Raw genomic sequence first — 20767 nt, forward strand, 5'->3', positions numbered from 1 at the left:
CACTTGCAATCACTGCTGAAGACAAGCTGTTGGGTTAGTTGGACCCTTAGCCACATGGCCTCTTCTTTTCTAAGGAAAGAAGAGAGCAAGTCACCAGGGGAAGAAAAAAAAAATCTGCATACTTTCAGCTCTCATGTGTGTTAAATGCTTTTTTCCAGTTGGATGTTTTGAAGAGATACATATATTGAGTTATTGAGTGCTCACAAGATGAATAGTCCAATCAGAGTCCCCTGTGGCACAACTGCGAAAGAAATATAAAGCAACTTACAGCTGTTCCTGAGGAAAACCGATGGCGAAGTGGAATGGAGCAATGAACTCCGTTTGTTTCCACACGTATTTGCATGTAAACATTGTCCCCACGTTATCTGAAAGATCTTGGCAGCAACACAGCCAACTGAGCACCTCCAACCCAGCTTTGCCTTTGACCACTATCAGTGTTTGTGTTCCTGTTTAAATAAGATAATGGAGGTGGGGGTCGATAGAGCAGAACTGTCTGCCTCACCTGGGTAGAAATTCTCATCCTGATATTTTACAAGAAGTAAGAACAGTGGGGTTTTATTTTTTCTTTTTTTCCCTCCAGTGAAGTTCGTTTAGAGAATCTGGAATATCTCTTTTTAAAATCCTTTGTACTGAGGAAAAAAAAAAAAAAGCTACTGCAGAGTAAAATCCATGGAAAGACCAAGGAGGGGTGGGGGGGTGTTGAAAATCTCTCTAGAGGTTAAACCTTTCCTCCCCTGCTAGGTGGTTTCTTTTGTTTTTCTCTGCTTTGCCTTTGTTTGTGGCTTTCTCCCACTTGGCTCCGACAGAATTCGCTGCCTTTCTCGCACACGGAATCAGTCAGGCCGTCCCTAGGTTCATGCTGAGGATCTGTAAAGTTTTCCGAGCCGAAGGGAGTCACATTTACAGCCCAGCCTGTGTGGGGGTGGCGAGGAGAGAGTAGGGGTATCAGCACAACAGGGGCTCTGCCTCCGAGCCGCGGTGCCGCTCAGTTCTGCTGAGCACTTGCAGGCTGTGTAATTAACCGTGGGAGGCAGTGAATTAAATCTTTGTAAAGCCCACCGAGCGGGGGGTTCCTGCGAGCTCTTTTCCAACCGGTCTCAGGCGGCTGGGATATAACATCAGCCACAGCAGCAACGGCGGCGAGCGAGAAGCGGGGAGAGCCAAGCCCCGCTCGGTTCGAGTGCTCCCGCCGGCCGATGGACAAGCTCCGCGGGGCCCGGCCGCTGCGGCTGCTGCTGCTCCTGGCGCTGCTGCCCGCGCTCCGGGGCCAAGGTAAGTGCGGGTAAGCGGCACCCAGCGCGGGAGGCCGGCGGGGGTCCCGGCGGGCTGCCCGAGGGGAGAGCGGGAGTAAACTTAGAGCGAGGAGCCGCCGGGCTTCCCTGCGGCTTTCAGTCCCCCCCTCTCCTACTCCTTTCTCGCCCGTGCCCCTGGACGTCCCGGACGGGCTTTAAAGCGCCGCTGCCACGTTCTTGCGAGGAGAAAGGCGTGGCGAGCACCGCGCCCGAGGCTCCGGGCAGGCAGGTTAGCTGTGCCGCGCGGAGCCGGTGAGCCGGCCGGGCGGCGGGGCCGGGCGCGGCCCGCTGGGTTCGGCAGCCCCGGAACAGCGACACGAGGGGCCCCGAGGCCGGCCTCGCAGAGAGGGCAGGTGTGAGCCGCCGGGCAGCCGGCTGCACTCCAAAAGTGGGACTTGGGTCCGAGGGAGAGCTGGAGATACGGCCGAAGCAGGAGGCAGTGAGGCAGGGCGCAGGCCTGTTAAAGGCAGAACGTGAAAAGTCCGAGTGGCACTGAGTGGTGGAGTTGGTGAGGAGGGCGAGGACCTGGGTCCTGCTGGCCCTGTCTGTATGCCGTGCACGTATTTGCCTGTTCTCTCGGCACCGCATCAAAAGAGGATATTGGTTTGGTTTGACTCGGCGGGGCATATGAAAGTGTAACTGTTAAGACATGTCAGAGAAGCTACTTTCATGCTGTGACAGTGCGTTCATCATAGCTAGCGGCTAAGTGGCATCTGTCTGCCAAACTCTGAGGGGCCGTTCAGAGCTCAGGCTGGATCATCCTGCACGCCAGCAAACATTTACAAACACGTGGCCCCCGACCTAACGACGGCAGACAAAAGCCAGTGAGGTAATTTATTATTTACTATCACTGCATTTTGGCTCTTGGATTTCCCAATTGCGTGGTGGTTGTCACAGCCGTCCTTTGAAATACTTGCCGTGGATGGAGATGTTAGCCACTCCTTTTAAAGACGGAGGAACAGAGTAAGGAGGGAATTGGAAAGCAAAGTTTGGTGCTAAAATCCCAGGATAACTTCTACTTTCTGAGGACAGGGTACTTTTGTGGCTTTGATGTTTCACAAGGATGGGACTTAATAATATTGACTGCTGAAAATTGCTGTAAAATACTGAATAACTTCACTTTGTAATTCAGTGTACCTTTAACCTTAGCTCATTCACTATATATCATAAAATATATGACATAAAATACGTCATTGGATGTGCAATGTTAGGTTTTTGAAATTCACTGCAAATAATAGACAAATTTGGCAGAAAAAGGTATATCAAGTCTTTATTCTCAAATAAAAATCAGAACTCCAATTCCACTGGGAATTGCTGTGTCTTCAGAATTCTAAAACAGTAAATTAGATAAAACTAGACTTAAATTTCTAAGGGTAAATGAGGGTCCTTGTTTAGGATACTGCTTCTTGAAGAGAAGACTTTGCTCAGGTAAAGTATTATTTGAAGATGTAGATATGCTAAGGAAATTACTAGCAATTGTAATCACTGTAAGATTTTTCTGCTTTCTTTCACATGGCCATCTGTGTTTTGCAGGCAAATGAGCTACTTACATGGCAAGCTCATATTGTTTGAGTGTACGTTCTTTGGGGCAGAGTCTCCTCTGCGTGAGTAGTGTAAAGAGGCTTGGGATAAAGGCAATCTCGTGAGGGCTTTAAAATGATGTAATTGTCACATTATCAACTTATTTCTGAAATACAGCCTCCTCATAAACTTGTTTCTTTCAGCTTTCTTATTTGCTTTTCTCTTCTAATGAATTATCAGATCATCAGTATCTATTGATTAAAGACCTGGGGCTAAGTTCAGGGGAACTGCCCAAAGCATGTGAAAATATAATGCTTATAAGAAAGTGCATACTTAAATTTTATGATGCAACTTCATTTTACTTTAGACATTACACTTTTATTATAACATTTTTTGCTTATAAACTGCCATCCCTACTGAAAAAGATGGATTAGTCACATCATTATGTCCAGTCAGTGTATGAACAGTTCACCCTCTCACTGGGTATTGGCATGTCTTGGTACTACAGACACAGACAGTTTAACTCACTAAACATCTGGAAACATGTCTATTCAGTGTGAGCTTATAGTTTGTAATAAAAAAAATGTTCCACTGAGTTTGTGGAATGAGTTTTATTTTAAGATCATGATTTTTACATGTGCTTTTATAGCAATAAATTTATAAGAAATATGTGGGTGGAGTAGGACTTATAAAAGGCTGGTCTTTTTTGCCTGCTATCATAGCTACTCTCTCTAATCATAGAATGGCTTGAAGATTATCTAGTTCCAACCCCCCTAAAAATCACTTACCACCCAAAAATCTAATTCTAAAGCATGAGTGCTGTCTACCTCTAAATTAGTTTTCAGCTGAAATTCCTTTTAATAGACCATTTTCAGGCATGATGTTTTATTGCAATCAGGGGAAGAGCAAAATGTTAAACTCTTCTTTTTCATCTCCGTAATTGAAAGCAGACGTGTTAGTCAAATCCAAGATGAAAATCCATAAACTAACTTATCAAGTTACTGCAGTGTGTTTATATGATTATTTAAGATTTCAGGCAAAATCTGATAGCAGGTCAGTGGATTTTCAAAATCTATTTATTTATTGATATGTATAGCCTATTCTGCAAGCTTGATATCAACTCATGTACTGTCAATAAATAGCTTTGTCAAGACCAACTTGTTCAGCAGTGTTTTTATTAGCATTTTTGAAAAGGAAAGGTGAATCATAGCTCTTCTAGAACTTGCCTGAGATAGTTACCCAGGAACATAAAAGAATATAAACTTTTTTTCATGAGTTATGGATAGACCTAAAGAAGTAGGTGTCAAAATCAATTTGATAAGCAGAATAAGTGTCTACTGTCTTCAAAGAATACTTGTAAAGAACACAAGGGGAATGAGACAGAGAAGGTCAAGAAAGAGAAGATTGAAATCTAAATTAAAAAATCATGGTATGGGTAAGAATCTTCATGGTAGGATAAAATGGCTTCTTATGGAAAAGATAAATAAACCGAACTCTGTGAATACAAGTAGCAAACAGTGGTGCCTGCCAGTGACAAGGAATAAGGAAAATGGAAGAAGCTGAGGAAGGAAGAAAATAGCAGATAATTTTAGGCAGAATAGACAAATGTTTTTTGTAAAGCACTCGGGAAATGTCAGGCACATGTATTTACATGTGGATTAGATGAAAGGAAATAGGTCAGGAGCTGGGATTTTAATAGTTAAGTCATTACATGCAACTGGAAGATTGCATGACATTATTCCAAGATAAAATGTGTAAGTGGAGGCAGAAGACTAAGACTCTGCTGAGTCAGAAATGACAGAAAGGCTGTCCGCAAGGAAGTTAGTGAAGGAGTCAGTAGGAGCAAGAGGGAAGATATTGCAAGAGGTCACATGAAGCCAAAAGAATATGAAGTGGAGGAAGGGTCAATAAAGATCAATGAAGAGACCTAGAAGAATGTGAGGAATTCTTGGGCATAATATGGTGTTAGTAAAATGTAGCTTGGAAACGGGAATAGTCAAAGTAGTAACTACAAAGGCAGCATAGTGGGTATTTTTCATTGACAGGAACACGGCATACAATAAGGGAAAAATTACGATAGTAACTTGCCAGTTTATCAGACAAGATGATGATTCTTATCCTGCTACAGCCACCTCTGGCAAGACAGTAGGGCACTGCAGTGAGTTATGCTGAAATTACTAGTAAAAGTTGTGTTGAAATTCTTCTCTTGTTGACAGAACACAACAATCTTCAGTGCTAATGTTTTCCTCAGTGCACTGGCACATCTGCTAGTGCAGTTAATGAAACTACTTGCCTTCACTTTAAAATAAAAAGTAACACTTTTTTTCCCCAGCACTTGTGAGTCCCCTGTGCTTAGTATAACCTACTTTAGACTTTTTAAAGGTTTGAGAGATTGTCCTCTGGTTTTCAAGTCTGCAATGTTTGATCTTGAAAAGGAATTGAAGAAGAATTTCTAAATTCTCAGGAATTCTCACTTGAACTCGTTTCAGTTAATCCAATTTATTTAAAGTTTTCCTTCAGAAAGAGCTGACAGACACCTCTGATGAAGATTTACATATTTACTGCTGAAGTACAGGAGAGTCATGTTATTTTTGAGATTGCCAAATACAAGCCAATAGCTTGTAAGATGTTTTCTGATAAGAAGCTTTTAGTATTTACTAAGCTCTACACTGTACAAACGATACCAGCACTACATTTGAAACAGAACAGACTATCAGTCTGCTCTGAAGCTCTTTTACTGGCTGAGTTCTGGGTTCAGAGTACAGAGTACCTTTACTGTCAGTACTTCCAAAGAAAATCTCAAAGAGCTACATAGCAACTTGTGGTTCAATATACGTAATTTGACTAATGAGGAAAATCTCATATAAGACAGTTTTAATGTCTCTAAGAGAACCTTTCCTAACTCATTGCTGTATAACTATATTAAAAAAATCTTTCCTAACTCATTGCTGTATAACTATATTAAAAAAATGGATCTTTATTTTCTACAGGTTCCTTCCATATTCGTTAGTTACTTGAACCTTGTCCCATCGTGCTGTACATTTTATACAGTCAGTATAGTCTTCAGACTATTCCTTAAATGTAGCAATAGAAGAAAATCAGAATCATTCATCTTTGTCCATTGATATTTTCAATAACCATGCTTACAGAGTAGGCGTATGTCATTTAAACAGTATATAGTAACATTATTATTGTTATTATTATTGCTGATTCTCTGGTCAGATGAAAATAGAGAGATCCCAGTATGAAACGGACAACAATTTTACAAAATTGAGAAGGTGTGGGAATGTTAGAGCATGAATTTGTTTTAAGCTCTGAGATGTGCTGCTCAGTCATATTTTCACATACTTCCTATTTCAATTGCTTTAATTTAAATATATATGTTCACTTGGACTTGCTCCAAAGCTATTTGAGGTCTGTCTGTTATTTATTACAGTACATTTTGGATCGTGGCCTTTATACAAACGAGCAGGACTAATAATAAATAACTTATAACATCTTATATAAAACTTCTCAATGACGTATTCTCTGAAGATTTGAAATGAGAAATCAAGAGAAGATAAAAAATTGTTCTTAAATGAGAAAGGAAAATACACTGCTTAGGATTATCAGCACTCTGTGAAGTAATTTTATTTTAAAAGTTCAGGGTTGGGAAAGCAGCCTTTCTTGATATTGTTGTGAGCAACTAAAAAGAGGTCTGCCTACAACTGCCAAATTTTATTATTTCTGCTAGAGTTGTGGATACAACAAGGTAACCTCTCATAGGCTCTTTTATCCTTGTTTTCTATGGCATTCTGGTATGCATTTGGGTTGCCTTATGGTTTTCCTGCAATAGATGGAGTCTTTTCTCATTTTTTGAGTAGGCAATTGCCTTCTTTTTTGAAAGATTTTTTTTTATTAGTATTTAGACAATTTTTTTTTTTAAAAACACACTTAGTATTTACTTTCTCCATCAGAAGAAATAAGGCATGTTACAAAAAAGCATTGCATCCCTTATCACCAAACACATCAGCTACTTCATCCCCAGCTGCCACCATCAACAGTTTTAAGAGCTTCATTTTATAGACTGCAAACAGACACACCTCATAAATTGAGGTTTGGCCATATTTGAAAAATCCCCTTAATTGTGTGATGGCCACTGCTGGTGCTACCAGAGCCACATTCCCCATAAATGAGTGTTCTCCAGACCTAAAAAAATTTCCAGTAAAATGCTGGCTGTTTTAAAACCAACCACAAAACACTCTAACATACCAGGCATTTCCTTTAGGGTGCTGCTACTTTAGTTAGTATGCTAGCTGGGTTTTCTCAGTAATCTCAGCTGTCCTGAAATAATCACACTCAGATGAGAAATCATCTGAAGGTAGAAACTGAAACCATTAAGGGTGCTTGTGGAGAATATTCCCTTTTTAAGCAACATGTGAACCGTGAGTGATTAGCTGTCAGTCCGTAACTTTTAAGCCCTCCCTGATTGGAGAGAGGCACCGTTTTCACAGGTTCCCTCAGAGTAGCCTTGAGCAGCACTGGGGAGGACCAGTGGGTGGTGAAGCTGGGCCTTGTAGGATGCAGTAGATCCACTGCTTTGTGTTTTTGTCAGGAGGGCATCCTGGCTTCAGGTTTTGTGTTGTATGTGTTATAAAGCTTGAGCTGGTATCATAGGATGGGTTGAGTTGAAAGGGATCTCAAAGATCGTATATTTCTAGACCCCCTGCCATGGGCAGAGCTGCTACTGGTAGGTCAGGTTGCCCAGGGCCCTGTCCAACCTGAGCCTGAGTGCCTCCAGGGATGGAACATCTGCAATTTCTCTGGGCAGCTTGTGACAGTGCTTCACCACCTTCTGAGTAAATAATTTTTTCCTTGCATCTAATCTAAAATCTTGCCTCTTTTAACTTAAAATAATTCTCTCCTGTCCTGTCGCTATCATACTGTGTAGAAAGTCAGTCTCCCTCCTGCTTTATAAGCTTCCTTCAAGTACTGTTAGGCCCAATGAAATCTCCCCAGAGTCTTCTCTTCTCCAGGCAGAACCAGTCCCACTCCCCCAGCCTTTCTTTACAGAAGAGGTGCTCCAGCCCTCTGATCATTTCTGTGGCCCTCCTTTGCGCCCTCTCCGACAGCACCATATCTTTCTTGTGTTGGGGGCCCCAAGCTTGGATGCAGTACTTGTGTATTTGTTAGGAAAACTGTCAGAGAAATTTAATGGAAGGACTAAGAATAGCTAACTGTCCAAAAAAGACAATGTTTACAACCTGCTTCTCCTTCCAATCCCCAGATCACTCCAGATTGCTCCCTTATTTACCCACTCAATTTTTTTTTTTTTTTTTTTGGCTTGATACTTCCCTCACAGAGGTGTGGAGAAGATTCTTTGAAAGGAGGAAAAGTAACCATTTGCTATACTTCTTTCTCTAGATGCGTAAGGGAGGAAGAACTTAATTCCAGTTTAATTCTGAAGAAATCCAGCAAATACACCATCTCATGCTGAGGGATGCTGTGCTTTCCTTCATTGCTCCATTACTCTCAGTTCAAAGTGTTTGTTTCAGGAACTTGTGAGGCCAAGTTTTTCTTTGTATGTTGTTCTCTTTCATCACTTCTTCCTCTCTGTGTGCCTAATCCCTAGGTTTACCCACAAGATTGGGTGCAACAAGGCAGTCTTATCCTGTTTCTGTTACTAGTTGGACTTTCGAAATCAGCTTTCTTCCCTTGTCTAAACGTGTCTCTGTGTCTATTTGATCCTGTATGTTGCCAGCTAGTATTTGCGTTGCCAGAAAGAGCTTTTCTACAGTTTGTAGAATGGATAACCAAAAAATTGAAACTGGAAATTCTAGCCACCAGTACTTCACTGCCATCCTTGCTACAAAGGCAGCTGACCTGTCTACCTAATATTAGTCAGGTATCATAGTTTCGTGAACAATTAGTATGGCAGTGGCAGAGCTGGCCAAGCACAGTTAGTCTGCACTGAACCTACATCACAGCGAAGCCTTGGCCAGAAGGATATGCAGTTTCTCCGAATTCATCAGAAGAATATAATTTTAGAGGGAGGCTGGGAGACAAAAAACATGACCCTGATGAAAACAGGATTGCCAGCTTGTCATTTTGAGGATCTAATAATGTCTATAGATTTGCATTATTCTTTTCAGCTAGGAATTATATGAGTACTACTAGTAAGAGAGTTTTCTTGACAAGAAAGATAGGCTGTAAAAGTTGAAAATATTTTTTCTAATTGGAAACCTAAACCAATGCGTGTCTGTTGTAAGCAAGAGTTCCAGAAATTCAGGATGACGTACTGTTGCTGAAACTTGGACTGGTTGGACTGGTGTTGAGCTTTCACAGAGTCTGCCTGCTGTCTATATCGGCATATGCTGAGAAGTGATAATCATGTTCTGTTCTCTTGCATTCCATTAGTGCTGAGTCTCTTACAGTGTAAATCAATGTGCTTAAAAGATTAAAAACATCTTAGTAAGAAGTTGTGACCTTAACCCCTTGCCCTGGACTTATTTCCAAATCTGTACCCTACTACAGCTGGTTGTGTGTGCTGGGGAGTCAATGAATATCATGGTCACTTCACTTGTCGTGAGGAACTAGAAGGCTTGAATAGCACTAGCTTGGTAAGTCCACCTGTGCTTAGGTGTAGCTTTGGTCTGATAGTATGAACTGATAGCAGTTTATAAGTTATCCATAGATCAGCACTGAGTGATGAACAGCTATCTTAATCCTGTGTTGTGCATAGGCTTTTCCATCAGCTGTGCAGCTGTACGGAATAGCTGCTATTGTAGGTTGTTAATTAAAAAATCTGACCTTTTTTGATCTAGGTGGAAAGCTAGCACCATGAGAATTATCCAATCCATTTTAGTCCTGCTTACTTCTTCCATGATTCCCAGCAGGAATTCAGGGTTTCTCATTCCAGGAATCATGCTTTTGGATAACAATCTTAAGCTTATCTTTCTTTTACAGAAATTATTAACTGTAGCAGCTGAATAAGCAGTTATTACATCATAGAAGTCTAAAGTTATAGAAATTTTTACAGAATTTGACCACATTTTTTGCTTTGAACTCCTTCAGAGTATGGCAGTCCTTTTAAGATTAGGAAACTACTTTTTTTAAAACAACCATATGCTGCAGCATGTTTTGCCAATGTCAGCATAATTCGTAGCTAGCAGATGAATACATCATGTGCACAAAATGTTTTAATTACTGTGACCTTTAACCACTTGTTATCTGATAAGTGCCTTCACGACAGCTTTTATAAAATTAGATATCTGAGTTCCAGCTGTGTTTCTTCTGTTCTTTTCCTTGAAGAGGACTCCTGGAAGTTCTCTCAGAATACTGCACAAACCACCTTAACATCAAGATAGGGATCCCAGCTGTTCCTATATTAACATGTAGAGTTTTTACAACTCATGTTCTCATTGCTGCCCTTCTGCACATACTTTTTTACTGGGATAAGGTAGTGAGGGAGATGCATCTGATTTTATCCAAATTAGGCTTGAATTTTCTCCTGAATTGGTCAAGTAACCTGCAAAATCTGAATGAGAAGTAAATGTTACCATCTTAACAGATCTTGGTTTTATCATCATGTCTTTGTCTCATGACATCAGAAAGCTGAACAATTGCTTCAAAAGCTCACACAATGGACCACACAGTGTATTCCTGCATATTACAACTTTCCTGTAGAGTTCTTCTTTCCAAATAAAAATACATATTTTATCTGAATGCAAACAATATAATCAGCTTTTTCCCAGAAATGTTTTGTTTCTCAGACGCCTGAGATTTCTTTGTCTGAATTGCATATAACATTAAGCACTTGGCTAAACGGTTTTAGGGGCACTAAGTTCAGAAGAGCAGTACTGTAATGTGTATTTAATCTCTAGCATTCCAGCACAGAGGGGTGCTATGAGCCACTCAGCTGCAATAAAAGCCATGTAGTTATATTCAGAAGGAAAAAAAAGAATCATTACTTTTTACACAGTAAGTGAGAATCCTTGAGATGTTGTTGTCAAGGTAGTTTCTATTGTCTGCTTTCCACTACCCCTTCTTTCCAGGTCCTATATATGAGGAACTTCTTGTTATTAGAAGTGAGACATGCCATAGCTGCCCCATGCTGTTGGTCCCCTGAAGAGGATGAAAAAAGCACAAATGGTCTGAGTACAAACTGCTTGCCCAAAGACTTCCAACTGGAAGCCACATGAATATACACATTTACAGTTCAGTCCACAACACTGGAAAAATGAAGTTACAAGGCACTAAGTCTATCCTGTTTCTAAATAATCGTTAGTAACTCTTAATGCCAAAAATATCAGAATAAATTCCAGTGCAGTCAGGAGATGAACCTTGAGGTGAGACAAGCACTTTTAGAGATTTTGCAAGAATAGAGTTTTATCCATGAAATACCATTTTAAAAGGCAAACTGTGAAGCAAAGCTAGAGAAAGTGTTTTCCACTCTTTTATTGTTATGTATGAGAAGAATGGCCTTGAGGGTGGAGTCCTTTTTTTTCTGCTTGTTTTCCACTTCCCCCTGTTCTCCAGAGAGTTCTAGCAGGATCTTTGGAGGATCTGAATTCTGATGTCACAAAAGAAATAAAAAAAAGAAAAAGAAAAAAAAAGAAAGAAGGGATATTGGACCACAGTTGTCCCTCAACAATCTATCTGAAAGCCTTCTTTTTCTGGACACACTTCTACAGAGGAAGTTGCTTAGCTTGGCCTGCTTTGAATTCTTGAGTTATTTGGTTGGAGTAGAGGTGTATTGCCAGAGCTGGGAGGAAGAATCTGTATCCAGAGCCAGGGATTGTCCTTCTGGAGAGGAATTTGGCTAAAGACCCATTTGTACAAAGCCATGCAAAAGCCTGCAGCCAGCTCTGCGCTTCAATTAAATGTGTATCATTTTTCAGCATGAGTAAGATTAATTGCAGTCAACAGCACTAAAAAATACAATTATTTGTAACACATTGTATGAAATTCAATGCATGAAATGTTTGTTAGCAGTATACTGGCAGACAGAGAGCAGCAGACAGGATCCCCTATTCCCAAAGAAAAGATCAGACACAAATGTATGTCTTTCACCACAGGCGGATATTTATTCACAGGACAGATTTTCCCGGTATCATTATTAGCTGCAATTAGCTTTCAGACGCTGGCATAAATTTTGGACACAGTGAGGAATTCAAGAGAAATATTGCCTGGAATTCAGAGTTACAGTTTTGATCAGTATTTTGGATATGCAAGTAAGGCTAGAAGAATGACCTGGGTCATTGAGTACAAAGCTCTCTTATAAGCTAACATTAAATGCAATTCCATTTAAAAATATGATGATTTTCTTATTAAAGAATGTTTGGCTTACTTGATCCCATCATTCTGATTTCTGTTTACCTCTGTAATATTTGTTGACAGAAACCACATTCTTTCACAAGCTTTACTTATCTAGGCTTAAAATAGTCTGTTTGTTTGGTTGGTTGTTTTTTCCGGCCTCCCCTCGTATACCTAGGCTTTGATTCCTCTGTCCATCCTCCCAGCCTTTCTTCACATGTTTTCTATTTTGATTTAATCTTTCCTAAAGAGAGATAGCAGAATTATTCTCAGTGGTTGAGAAATTTGCACAGTAGGAGTAGTAGCATCCTTAAGGGTACCGACCCTTAGATGACTGGTACATCCTAAAATCTTATCTAACGTTTTTTCTTGGAATCGTTAGGTTATAATCACTTATCAGGAATACAGGTTATTCTCTGAAAGCAACTATGTTACTGGAGAGGGTTATCTTCTGGCTTTCAGCTGCTCTTTACTGCTCTGTGAATGAAAGTCTGCCACTTGAGGAACTCATCTAAGTTCCTTCTGGTCTTTGTCAAAATAAATGTGATCATGAACAGGTTAAATGATTGCAACAGGTTCGGAGGTGGGTGGGTCTGCAGACAGGTGGAAGGAGGCTATAAACCTCAGACAGCAGGAGCACTTGGAGAATAACCTCATTACTAGTACAGGGAGAACCAGAGGAACTTCTCTAATCACTTTCATATCCTCCTGTTCTGAAATGGTTTCTAGGAGAATTTTCTCCCATCAGCTTCCCAGGCTGTGAGATGACACTGACAGATTTGTACTTTCCCCAATGTTCTCTCTTGCCCTTTTGGAAGATGGGGGGATGTTTTTTCAGTTCTTCAGGAACTTTTTTCAGAGCAAAGATAATCGAGGGTAGTTTCACACTGGCATCAGCCAGTCACCTCAGCACTCCTGGGTGCAACCCATGAGGTCAATTAGTCAAAAAGAGATGAAACAAAGGTTGCATATTTGTTATACAAGGAGCTGTTCAGTGTGTGGACTGCAAAATAATTAATAGGAAAATGTGACTCATGTTTTATTCCAAGTTCTGATACACCTGCTGTGCAGTGAACTTTTGCACTTGAAATATGAAACAAACATGTAGTGATTGTCAGTTCATTATTTAGTTTTCTTCAATTGGAGATTTCAGCAAAAATAATGCTCTGCATGGATAATTATCTTAAGTATGCTTTTGCTCTGAGTTTCAGGTATCAATTGATTTCTGTATAATTTTTCTTTCATATGTTAAGTGTACAATATTTTTGCATTACAGACATAGTTTTGGGTCACACAGATTAATTTGATGATAACCTCAGGAAAAAAAAACAAACAGTTCTGTAAATTACTTTATAATGAGAATCACTCATCTTTCATATCACTCAGTTATTTGATTTATCCTGTTTTCTTCTGGATTTTGATGGTTCTTTTTGATACCTTTGATAATAAAGAAGTGCAGTGAGGCATACCTCTTTATTATGCAATCTCTGTCTAAACTGGTTTCTGCTGGAGTATCAGTCCATGGTCTGTGTCTTTATTTGGAAGGATAAACGAAACTGTAGTTCACAGATGAAGGAATACCTTGAGCTTATTGCAAGGTATTAAAGGATATCTCATTGGGCCTTGGCTGCCTTTCTGTGTATGTGCATTGTGCACATTAGGGAGGGAAAATGAACTATCCTTCTTTCTTTACACTGACAGATATGGTGCTATTTATTAAGACTGTAATAAATATATTGTTGTGTTTTTCTTTCTTTTTTCATTTCTGCAGATCTTTCAATGGAAGAATGCTGTGACAAGGGTGTTGAATGGGCAAACAAAAACAGAATATGTACTTCTCTACCATTAATTTCTGAGTCCAGAGAATGCAGGTATACAGTTATGCATTATACATTACATGAAAATATACTCTTGTATAAAACCAGGGAAATGGAAGGTATAAAAGCTGATTATAAGGTGAAAAATCTAGCTCTTAAGTAAGAGTTTTTGATATCTGTGTTCTCCAGCCTTGAAGAAACCTGAGAACCAAATTCACTTCCATTAAGTATTTTAAATTTCTGCTGTTGGTCTGGTGCAGTCACCCTGCTCTAACCTGTTCGTTGTGCACCGTGTCTCTTAGAAGGTTTTCTACTGATATCTACTGACAGGGCTTGAATTCAGCCTACAGTCAGTGTATCTCAGCATGGCTTTTGTGATGTCAGCAGAGCATCTTCACTTTATGCTGACTGAAAATATAGCCCAAGTACAAATTTTTGTGCAGATGTTTTTGAAGAAACAGCGGATCGTGTACATGAATAGTATATAGACTCTGTACATATGTATGTATTTAAGACAGTCTCTTAAAACTGCTTCTCTATGATGCCACACAGATAATTGTCTGCAGCTCTTAGTTGTATTTCTTGAAGGGAGAGCTTTAAACTTCAATCAGGGGGGACTGCTAGTTACTTAGAGCGTCTGACTTCTATCAAATATATTCTATTGTGTAGAAGAGTAACCTTTACTTAATAAATACATTTCTTAATTCAAATTAGACTTTATATGATACTAATTTATTTTATGCTATCTAGCAAATGAAATAACAAAGTTAAACTTTAAAATTAATTGCACAGTAGTATTTTGGTTATACTGAATGTCTTATATGATCGGAGACATACGTATTTTTTCTCTCAGTTTACGTTGTTTTTGCCATTAAATACACTTGTTACACTTTATTTGGGAAGCTAACAGTTTGTGGTTGGTAATTTGAGGGACAGCTTCATAGGCAGTTTTATAAACATTGGTTTGCCTCTTCTATCTCCTCAAGTGCACTGCAAAATAATTTAACATCAGTAACTGTAGAAGTGTTGGATTGATCTTTATTATGGAAAGAATGTTTCTCACAGTCCAGTCTGTTCATGTTTTCTGACTTCTGCATTTGTATTGGCATTGAAAGCAGTCTCTTACGCAGAAGAATTGACAGATAACACTTAAATCCGAGTTTAGAAAATACGTGAAGTATCTGAAGAGTTACAGACAAAACATGAGGGAAAAACAGGAAACCAAGTTTATTGAGCGATCTGGGAACAAGAGTCTTTATGATTATCATTTAATTACTCTAATGTGTGATTCTGCTGTAAATGTAATTCATTTTCAAAGACCGCCATTTTAAAGAGTTTCTACGTCTTCATAGGAAAACTGAAAAAAACCTTATTACTACTTTGCCTAACTTTTGTGTATAAATGGCATAGTAAGTGAATTATAGTGATGTGATAGTAAGTCAGAAATGGGTAAACTCGCGTATTCTGTGGGAAGTATGAGTGCTCAGTTGACAAAAATAGAAGTGTATAAATTCAGTTGCATCTATTCATGGCTGTGGCATAAATAAACATAACTCCCCTTGAAGCTTGGCTCCACTCTAAAAAATGGCTAAATAAAATTGGCACTCTTAACTACTTTCTTATTTTACTCTAGTTATGGTTGCAGATTGGCATATCTGTGAAAAATACAAGAGAATCACTTTATGATGCCATTTCAGACACAAAAGTAAGAGCCAAATTCTACCCTTTTTATTATTGTAACTGGAGCCATAATGAACGATGAGGGAACATGATTCCCTTTGCAAGCATGCTTGGGTAACAGCACTGATTTTGCATACACATTCCTATTGCACAGAGATGTGAGCAAAACCAAAACCAGATTCAATACGTTTACTGACATCTAGGCAGGGAGAATATGGCACAGGATATCTTATTGGTTACAGATTTCAAAAAGAGCTTCAGATTTCAAAGCTTGCTTTCTATTTAGACACGTACGCAACAGGAGCTGCTGGGGGCCAGTCTGTCTGATGTCTGTCGTTTATTTAGTTGTTTAAAGCACAGCTGGGATCTTCTGAGTATTTACTGCATCATGATGTTGAACAAACAGTCTAAAGTCTAAAAAGCCCCTTGTTTAAAAAGCCATGACCTCCTGGGTGTAGAATCCATTAATACATTATGCCAGAGGGTGCTTGGTTTGTCCCACATGTGCAAAACAGTGCCATGTTCACTGGTTGTATGAGGAAAAAGCTGCCTTATTGAATTACATTGCACCCGCTTGACCTTTTTTCCAATCACTTAAAGCACATTTATAGGAATCCAGAAGGATTTCCATGCAAACACTGCCATTCTAGTAACTGCTGTGCTTCCTAGAAACAAGCAGATAGTTGTGGGCTTCTCTTTAGGATCCATCCCATGAAGTCACTTGTGGTTGCTGAGGGACTTGCCATTTGTGTGAGCGTCACTGAATATAGAACAATTCATAATGCAGGTGTACATGCTACACCAAAGGTGAGCCAACTGAAGTTCACATGAATTCCTAGGATCTATTTGTTACTTGGTTGCATTTAGCTTGAAACACAGCTCCTAGCCTAAAGTCTTTCTTGTCTACAAAGTAGTATAACTTCTTATATTATCACTCTTTAAAATGACAGGGTTTTTTTGTATGCTCTTGTAACTCAGAAAGAGTGAACGTAGAGTTTTGATGAATGATGAATTTGGCTGTCATAACAGCAGCTTTTTGCCCATTCATCCATTTTCTTATAATGTGGTCAAACTCACAGCAGCTGGAAACAGCTGCTTTTTTTTTTTCTTTTCTTTTTTTCTTTTCTTTTTTTTTTTTTTTGGAAACTCAGTCTGACCAATAAATCTTCCTTTCAAAATGTAGAGTTTCCCCCGCTCAGAACTTTTAGCAAATGAACATAATTCCTGTGCCAGAAATAGCATATCTTCATTTGACAATTGCTTGCCTTTAGCATTGCGTAAAGTTTTTTGGAATTACATTTGGAATAATATTATTCACAAGCAGTTTTGCAAGAATGCATTAAAAATAAAATAAAATTAAAAAATAAAAAGATACACAACAGACTGCTATTTGCTGTGCACAAACAGAGCAAAAAGGTGATCCATGTTCCCAAGCAGAGACCAGCAGCAGCATTTGAATTCAAACCCAAATAGGAACACAAGGAAGTAATAAGGCATGACTGCTTGGAGTGATAGGAACCAGATGTTTAAGTGCTGGTAGATGGTTGTTGATTTATGCCATTGAAATCCTGGAAGAGCCTGAGACTTCAGACATCAAAATCATGACAGTTTTGTGTCTGAGAAAGCTGTTTACTTCTTGAGAAATTTGTCATCTCTTCTCGTTAGCTTTCTAAGTGTGCCTCAGTCATTTTTTGCTTTGCAATCAGATGGATAGAAGAACAATGTTATGCTGTCAGAGTTTCATTGCCACTCATGTAGGATGATTTGCTTAATTCATCACATGAATAAAGGCAGAATCAGTCCTTTTTCTGCCACAAAGTTATCAGTATCATTTCTCTAATTAATATATGGCATCAAGTATAATTTTACCTCTTTCCTTCAAGAAAACTTTTATGAAGTAAATTACAAAATTTAGATATGGATTACAGCTGATTAATTTTGAGGCTTGTTAAATCAATGACTTTTCAGTCCCTTGCTAACCTGCAACATATGATCAAACATATTTTTAATTGTTGTGGAACCCTTTACTTACACCTGTCGTGTACCATTCATAATATCAGATCTTGCTCTTGCTTGTGTAGCATGTTAAACTTTTAGCTGAAAGGATGAAAGGTGGAAGATTCAGCTTGTATTTGCAAAATAATTCTAGAATGGGATCAGTTTGGTTTACTTTCAGATTGTTTTTTTCAAAGGCCTTTCATTATGTAAGCTATATAGATGTATGTCTAGCACCTACATATTTTGAAGGCCAACAGGCAAGAGAGATGGAGAGGTTAATGAACAGATTTTGTTGCTTAAGTGAGGGTGACAATAATTCAGTGCAAAATTGTTATAATGTTTTTATGGAAAGAAATAGAAAAATAAGTAATTAGGAAATCTACACTGGTTTAGGTGTGTATCATCTAATCTAAAATCTTGCCTCTTTTAATTTAAAATCATTCCTCCTTATCCTGTCACTATAAGACTGTGTAAAAAGACAGTCTGCCTCCAGCTTTTAAGCTTCCCTCAAGTACTGGAGCCTTCTCTTCTGAGCTTTCTCTTTTGCAAGCTGAACCATCCCAGCTCTTCTCAACCTGTCTTCAGAGAAGAGGTACTTCTGCTCTCTGATCATCTTCTTGGCCTTCTCCTGGACCAGCTCCAACAGTTCTGCATCTTTCTTTTGCTGAGTACCCAAAACCTAGATGCAGTACTCAATCCAGGTCAGGCCTCCTGGAGGCAGAGTAGAAGGAGACGATCACCATCCTGTCCCTGCTGACCAGCCTTCTTTTGATGCAACCCAGGATACGATTGGCTTTCTGAGCTAAAGGCACACACTGCAGGCTCAAGTCCAGCTTTTCATCCACCAGGACCCAAAAGTCCTTTTTGTCAGGGCTCCTGTCTGCGAAAGTTCTCCTCTTCTGGATGGCATTCCTTCCTTCTATTGTGTCAACTGTACCACACATCTTGGTGTCATATGCAAACTTGCTGAGGATACACTCAATCCCCCTGTCTGTATCACTGATGAAGATGCTGAAGAGCACCGGTCCTAAGATGGACTCCTGGAGTGTACCACTTGTAACTGGCCACCACTTGTAACTGGCCTCCACTTGAAAAGAGAGTTACTGACAACAGTCCTCTGGTTATGACCACCCAACCAATTCTTTATTCACCAAATAGTCCAGCTTTCAAATCCGCATCTCTCCAATTTAGAGAACAGTTTATTTTGTGCAGAACCACGTCAAGGGCCTTGCAGAAGTTCGTGTAGATGTCATCAGCTACACTTCCTTTGTTCACTGATGCTGTCACTTCATCGTAGAAGACCTTCAGATTGGTCTGGCATGATCTCCCTTTGATAATACCATCCTGGCTGTCTCAGATGACCTCTTTATCATGTATGTGCCTTTATGTTGCTTCCAGGAGGATCTACTCCATTACTTCCCCAGGCACAGAGGTGAGGCTTACTAGCCTATAGTTCCCTTGGTCTTCCTTTCTCCCTTTCTTGAAAATGAGAGTGATGTTTTCCTTTTTCCACTCACCAAAGGCTTCACCTGAGAGCCATGATTTTTTTAAATATGATGGAGAATGGCTTGGCAACCACATCAGCCAATTCTTTCAGGACCCTGGGATGCATATCATCTGCCCGATAGACTGGTACACATTTAGTCTCATGAGGCAATTTTGGATTTGCTCTGCTCTTACAGTGGGAGGGGTTTTGCTCCCCCAAACCCCACCTAAGGTTCAGGATAATGAGAGGTGTGGGAAGACTGACTGCCAGCCTTCTCCATCTCTGTTGTAGCCAGTTTTCGCTCCTCATTTATCAGAGTGGGTACATTCTCCTTTGCCTGTCTCTTCTGATCAACGTTTCTACAGAAACCCTTTTTGTTATTTTTCACGTCCCGTGCCAGGTCTTGTTCCTCCTGCAACTTGGCTTTCCTGATCCCCTCTCTGCATGTCCAGACAGCATTCCTATATTCTTCCTAGGCCACCCATCTCTGCTTCTGCTGCTTATGCTTTACCTACATGTGCTCCTGATCCCTTCAACATCAGCATAATTTCTTAACTTTATTTATAATCTAATTATCTTATAATGGAATAAATTAAATTTTAAATGAATATCTATTCTACAGAGAATATGTATTTTCTAAAGATCCAAGTAATATCTGTTAGTGATCCATCTTTCAGAGACTAGAATATGCATTATATTAGCTGAAATATCCTGAGTGAGTATTAGTTATGATGCCACATGGTCCTAGATATCCCATATGTAATGCTTCCCATCCTAGTAAGATTTCAGCCACATTGTAACTGCACATTATAAGAATCTAATTCAGTAAAGTTTATTTATGCTGTTTTAACTGAAAATCAGAATAAAGCAGAGGAGGAAGTAGGTTTTTTTTAATCACTAGGAGTAATTAAAAACAAAACAAAAGAAAACAAACAAAACAAAAAACAAAACCAGGAAAGTACTTCCCTAATTTATTTTTTCAGAAGTACTGAACAGGATAAGTTTTTTTTTTCCTTGCAGACAGACAAATCTGGATGTCCTACTGACCATTACAGTTGGTTCCTTTACTGTGAAGTAGAAAGTGAGTGTGGATCATACTAGGGTCTAAGCTAGGGGAATACATAGCTTAGCAAAGGTAAGGAGGAAGAATCTTCAGCTCTGAAGTGTTGAGTCTAATTTGCTTCTGGTGACATGCTGTAGACACCAAAGAATGACGTGGGTTGGGAGGGACCTTAAGGATCATATAGGGAGGGACCATAAAGATCACCAGCATGGGAGCTGCTGAGCAGAGGAAGAAGGCTGGTCAGCTGGACTGAGCAAATCAAGGTTAAGACCAGTAATGTACAATTTCTGTAACATTTTTCTCTGCCATCTTTCAAGGGTTTGTGCCTCTATTATAGCCACGCAAGTGTTTACAGTCTCAAGCAATATTTGTTACCAATGTAGCTTCACTGTAGGATTCGGGCAATTAAGTGTAATTTTATTGTTGTTGTTTTGAGAATGAATAAATGGCATTTTAATCTAGTATTTCCATTCAATTGGAAATTCCTTGTTACAGTTGGGGTGGGCCACATGACTTGCGAATACAGCTGTGGGAAACATTTTGAGAAACTTTTTTGTTTGGGTTGCAATTGCCAATTTGTCAGGGATTTCAAAGAGATGTCTTGTATTTGAAAAAG

General features: G+C 39.5%; 1 protein-coding gene across 4 annotated transcripts in view; it reads left to right on the forward strand.

Moving 5' to 3' along the window:
* The first annotated feature begins 514 nt into the window (after window positions 1–514).
* Window positions 515–20767, forward strand: part of FBLN1 (fibulin 1) — an 83835-nt gene continuing 63582 nt past the window's right edge. The window contains exons 1-2 of one of the 4 annotated variants that reach the window (XM_048929913.1): window positions 515–538; window positions 13879–13978. In XM_048929913.1, the coding sequence (XP_048785870.1) occupies window positions 13887–13978 (92 nt within the window). In that variant the 5' untranslated portion in view covers window positions 515–538; window positions 13879–13886. Of the gene's footprint in view, window positions 539–671; window positions 1273–1782; window positions 2122–13878; window positions 13979–20767 lie in introns of those variants that run through there. The other 3 variants (XM_048929906.1, XM_048929900.1, XM_048929907.1) reach the window with 3 other exon arrangements.

Source organism: Lagopus muta, chromosome 1, assembly GCF_023343835.1.
Source record: "Lagopus muta isolate bLagMut1 chromosome 1, bLagMut1 primary, whole genome shotgun sequence".
NCBI lineage: Eukaryota > Metazoa > Chordata > Aves > Galliformes > Phasianidae > Lagopus > Lagopus muta.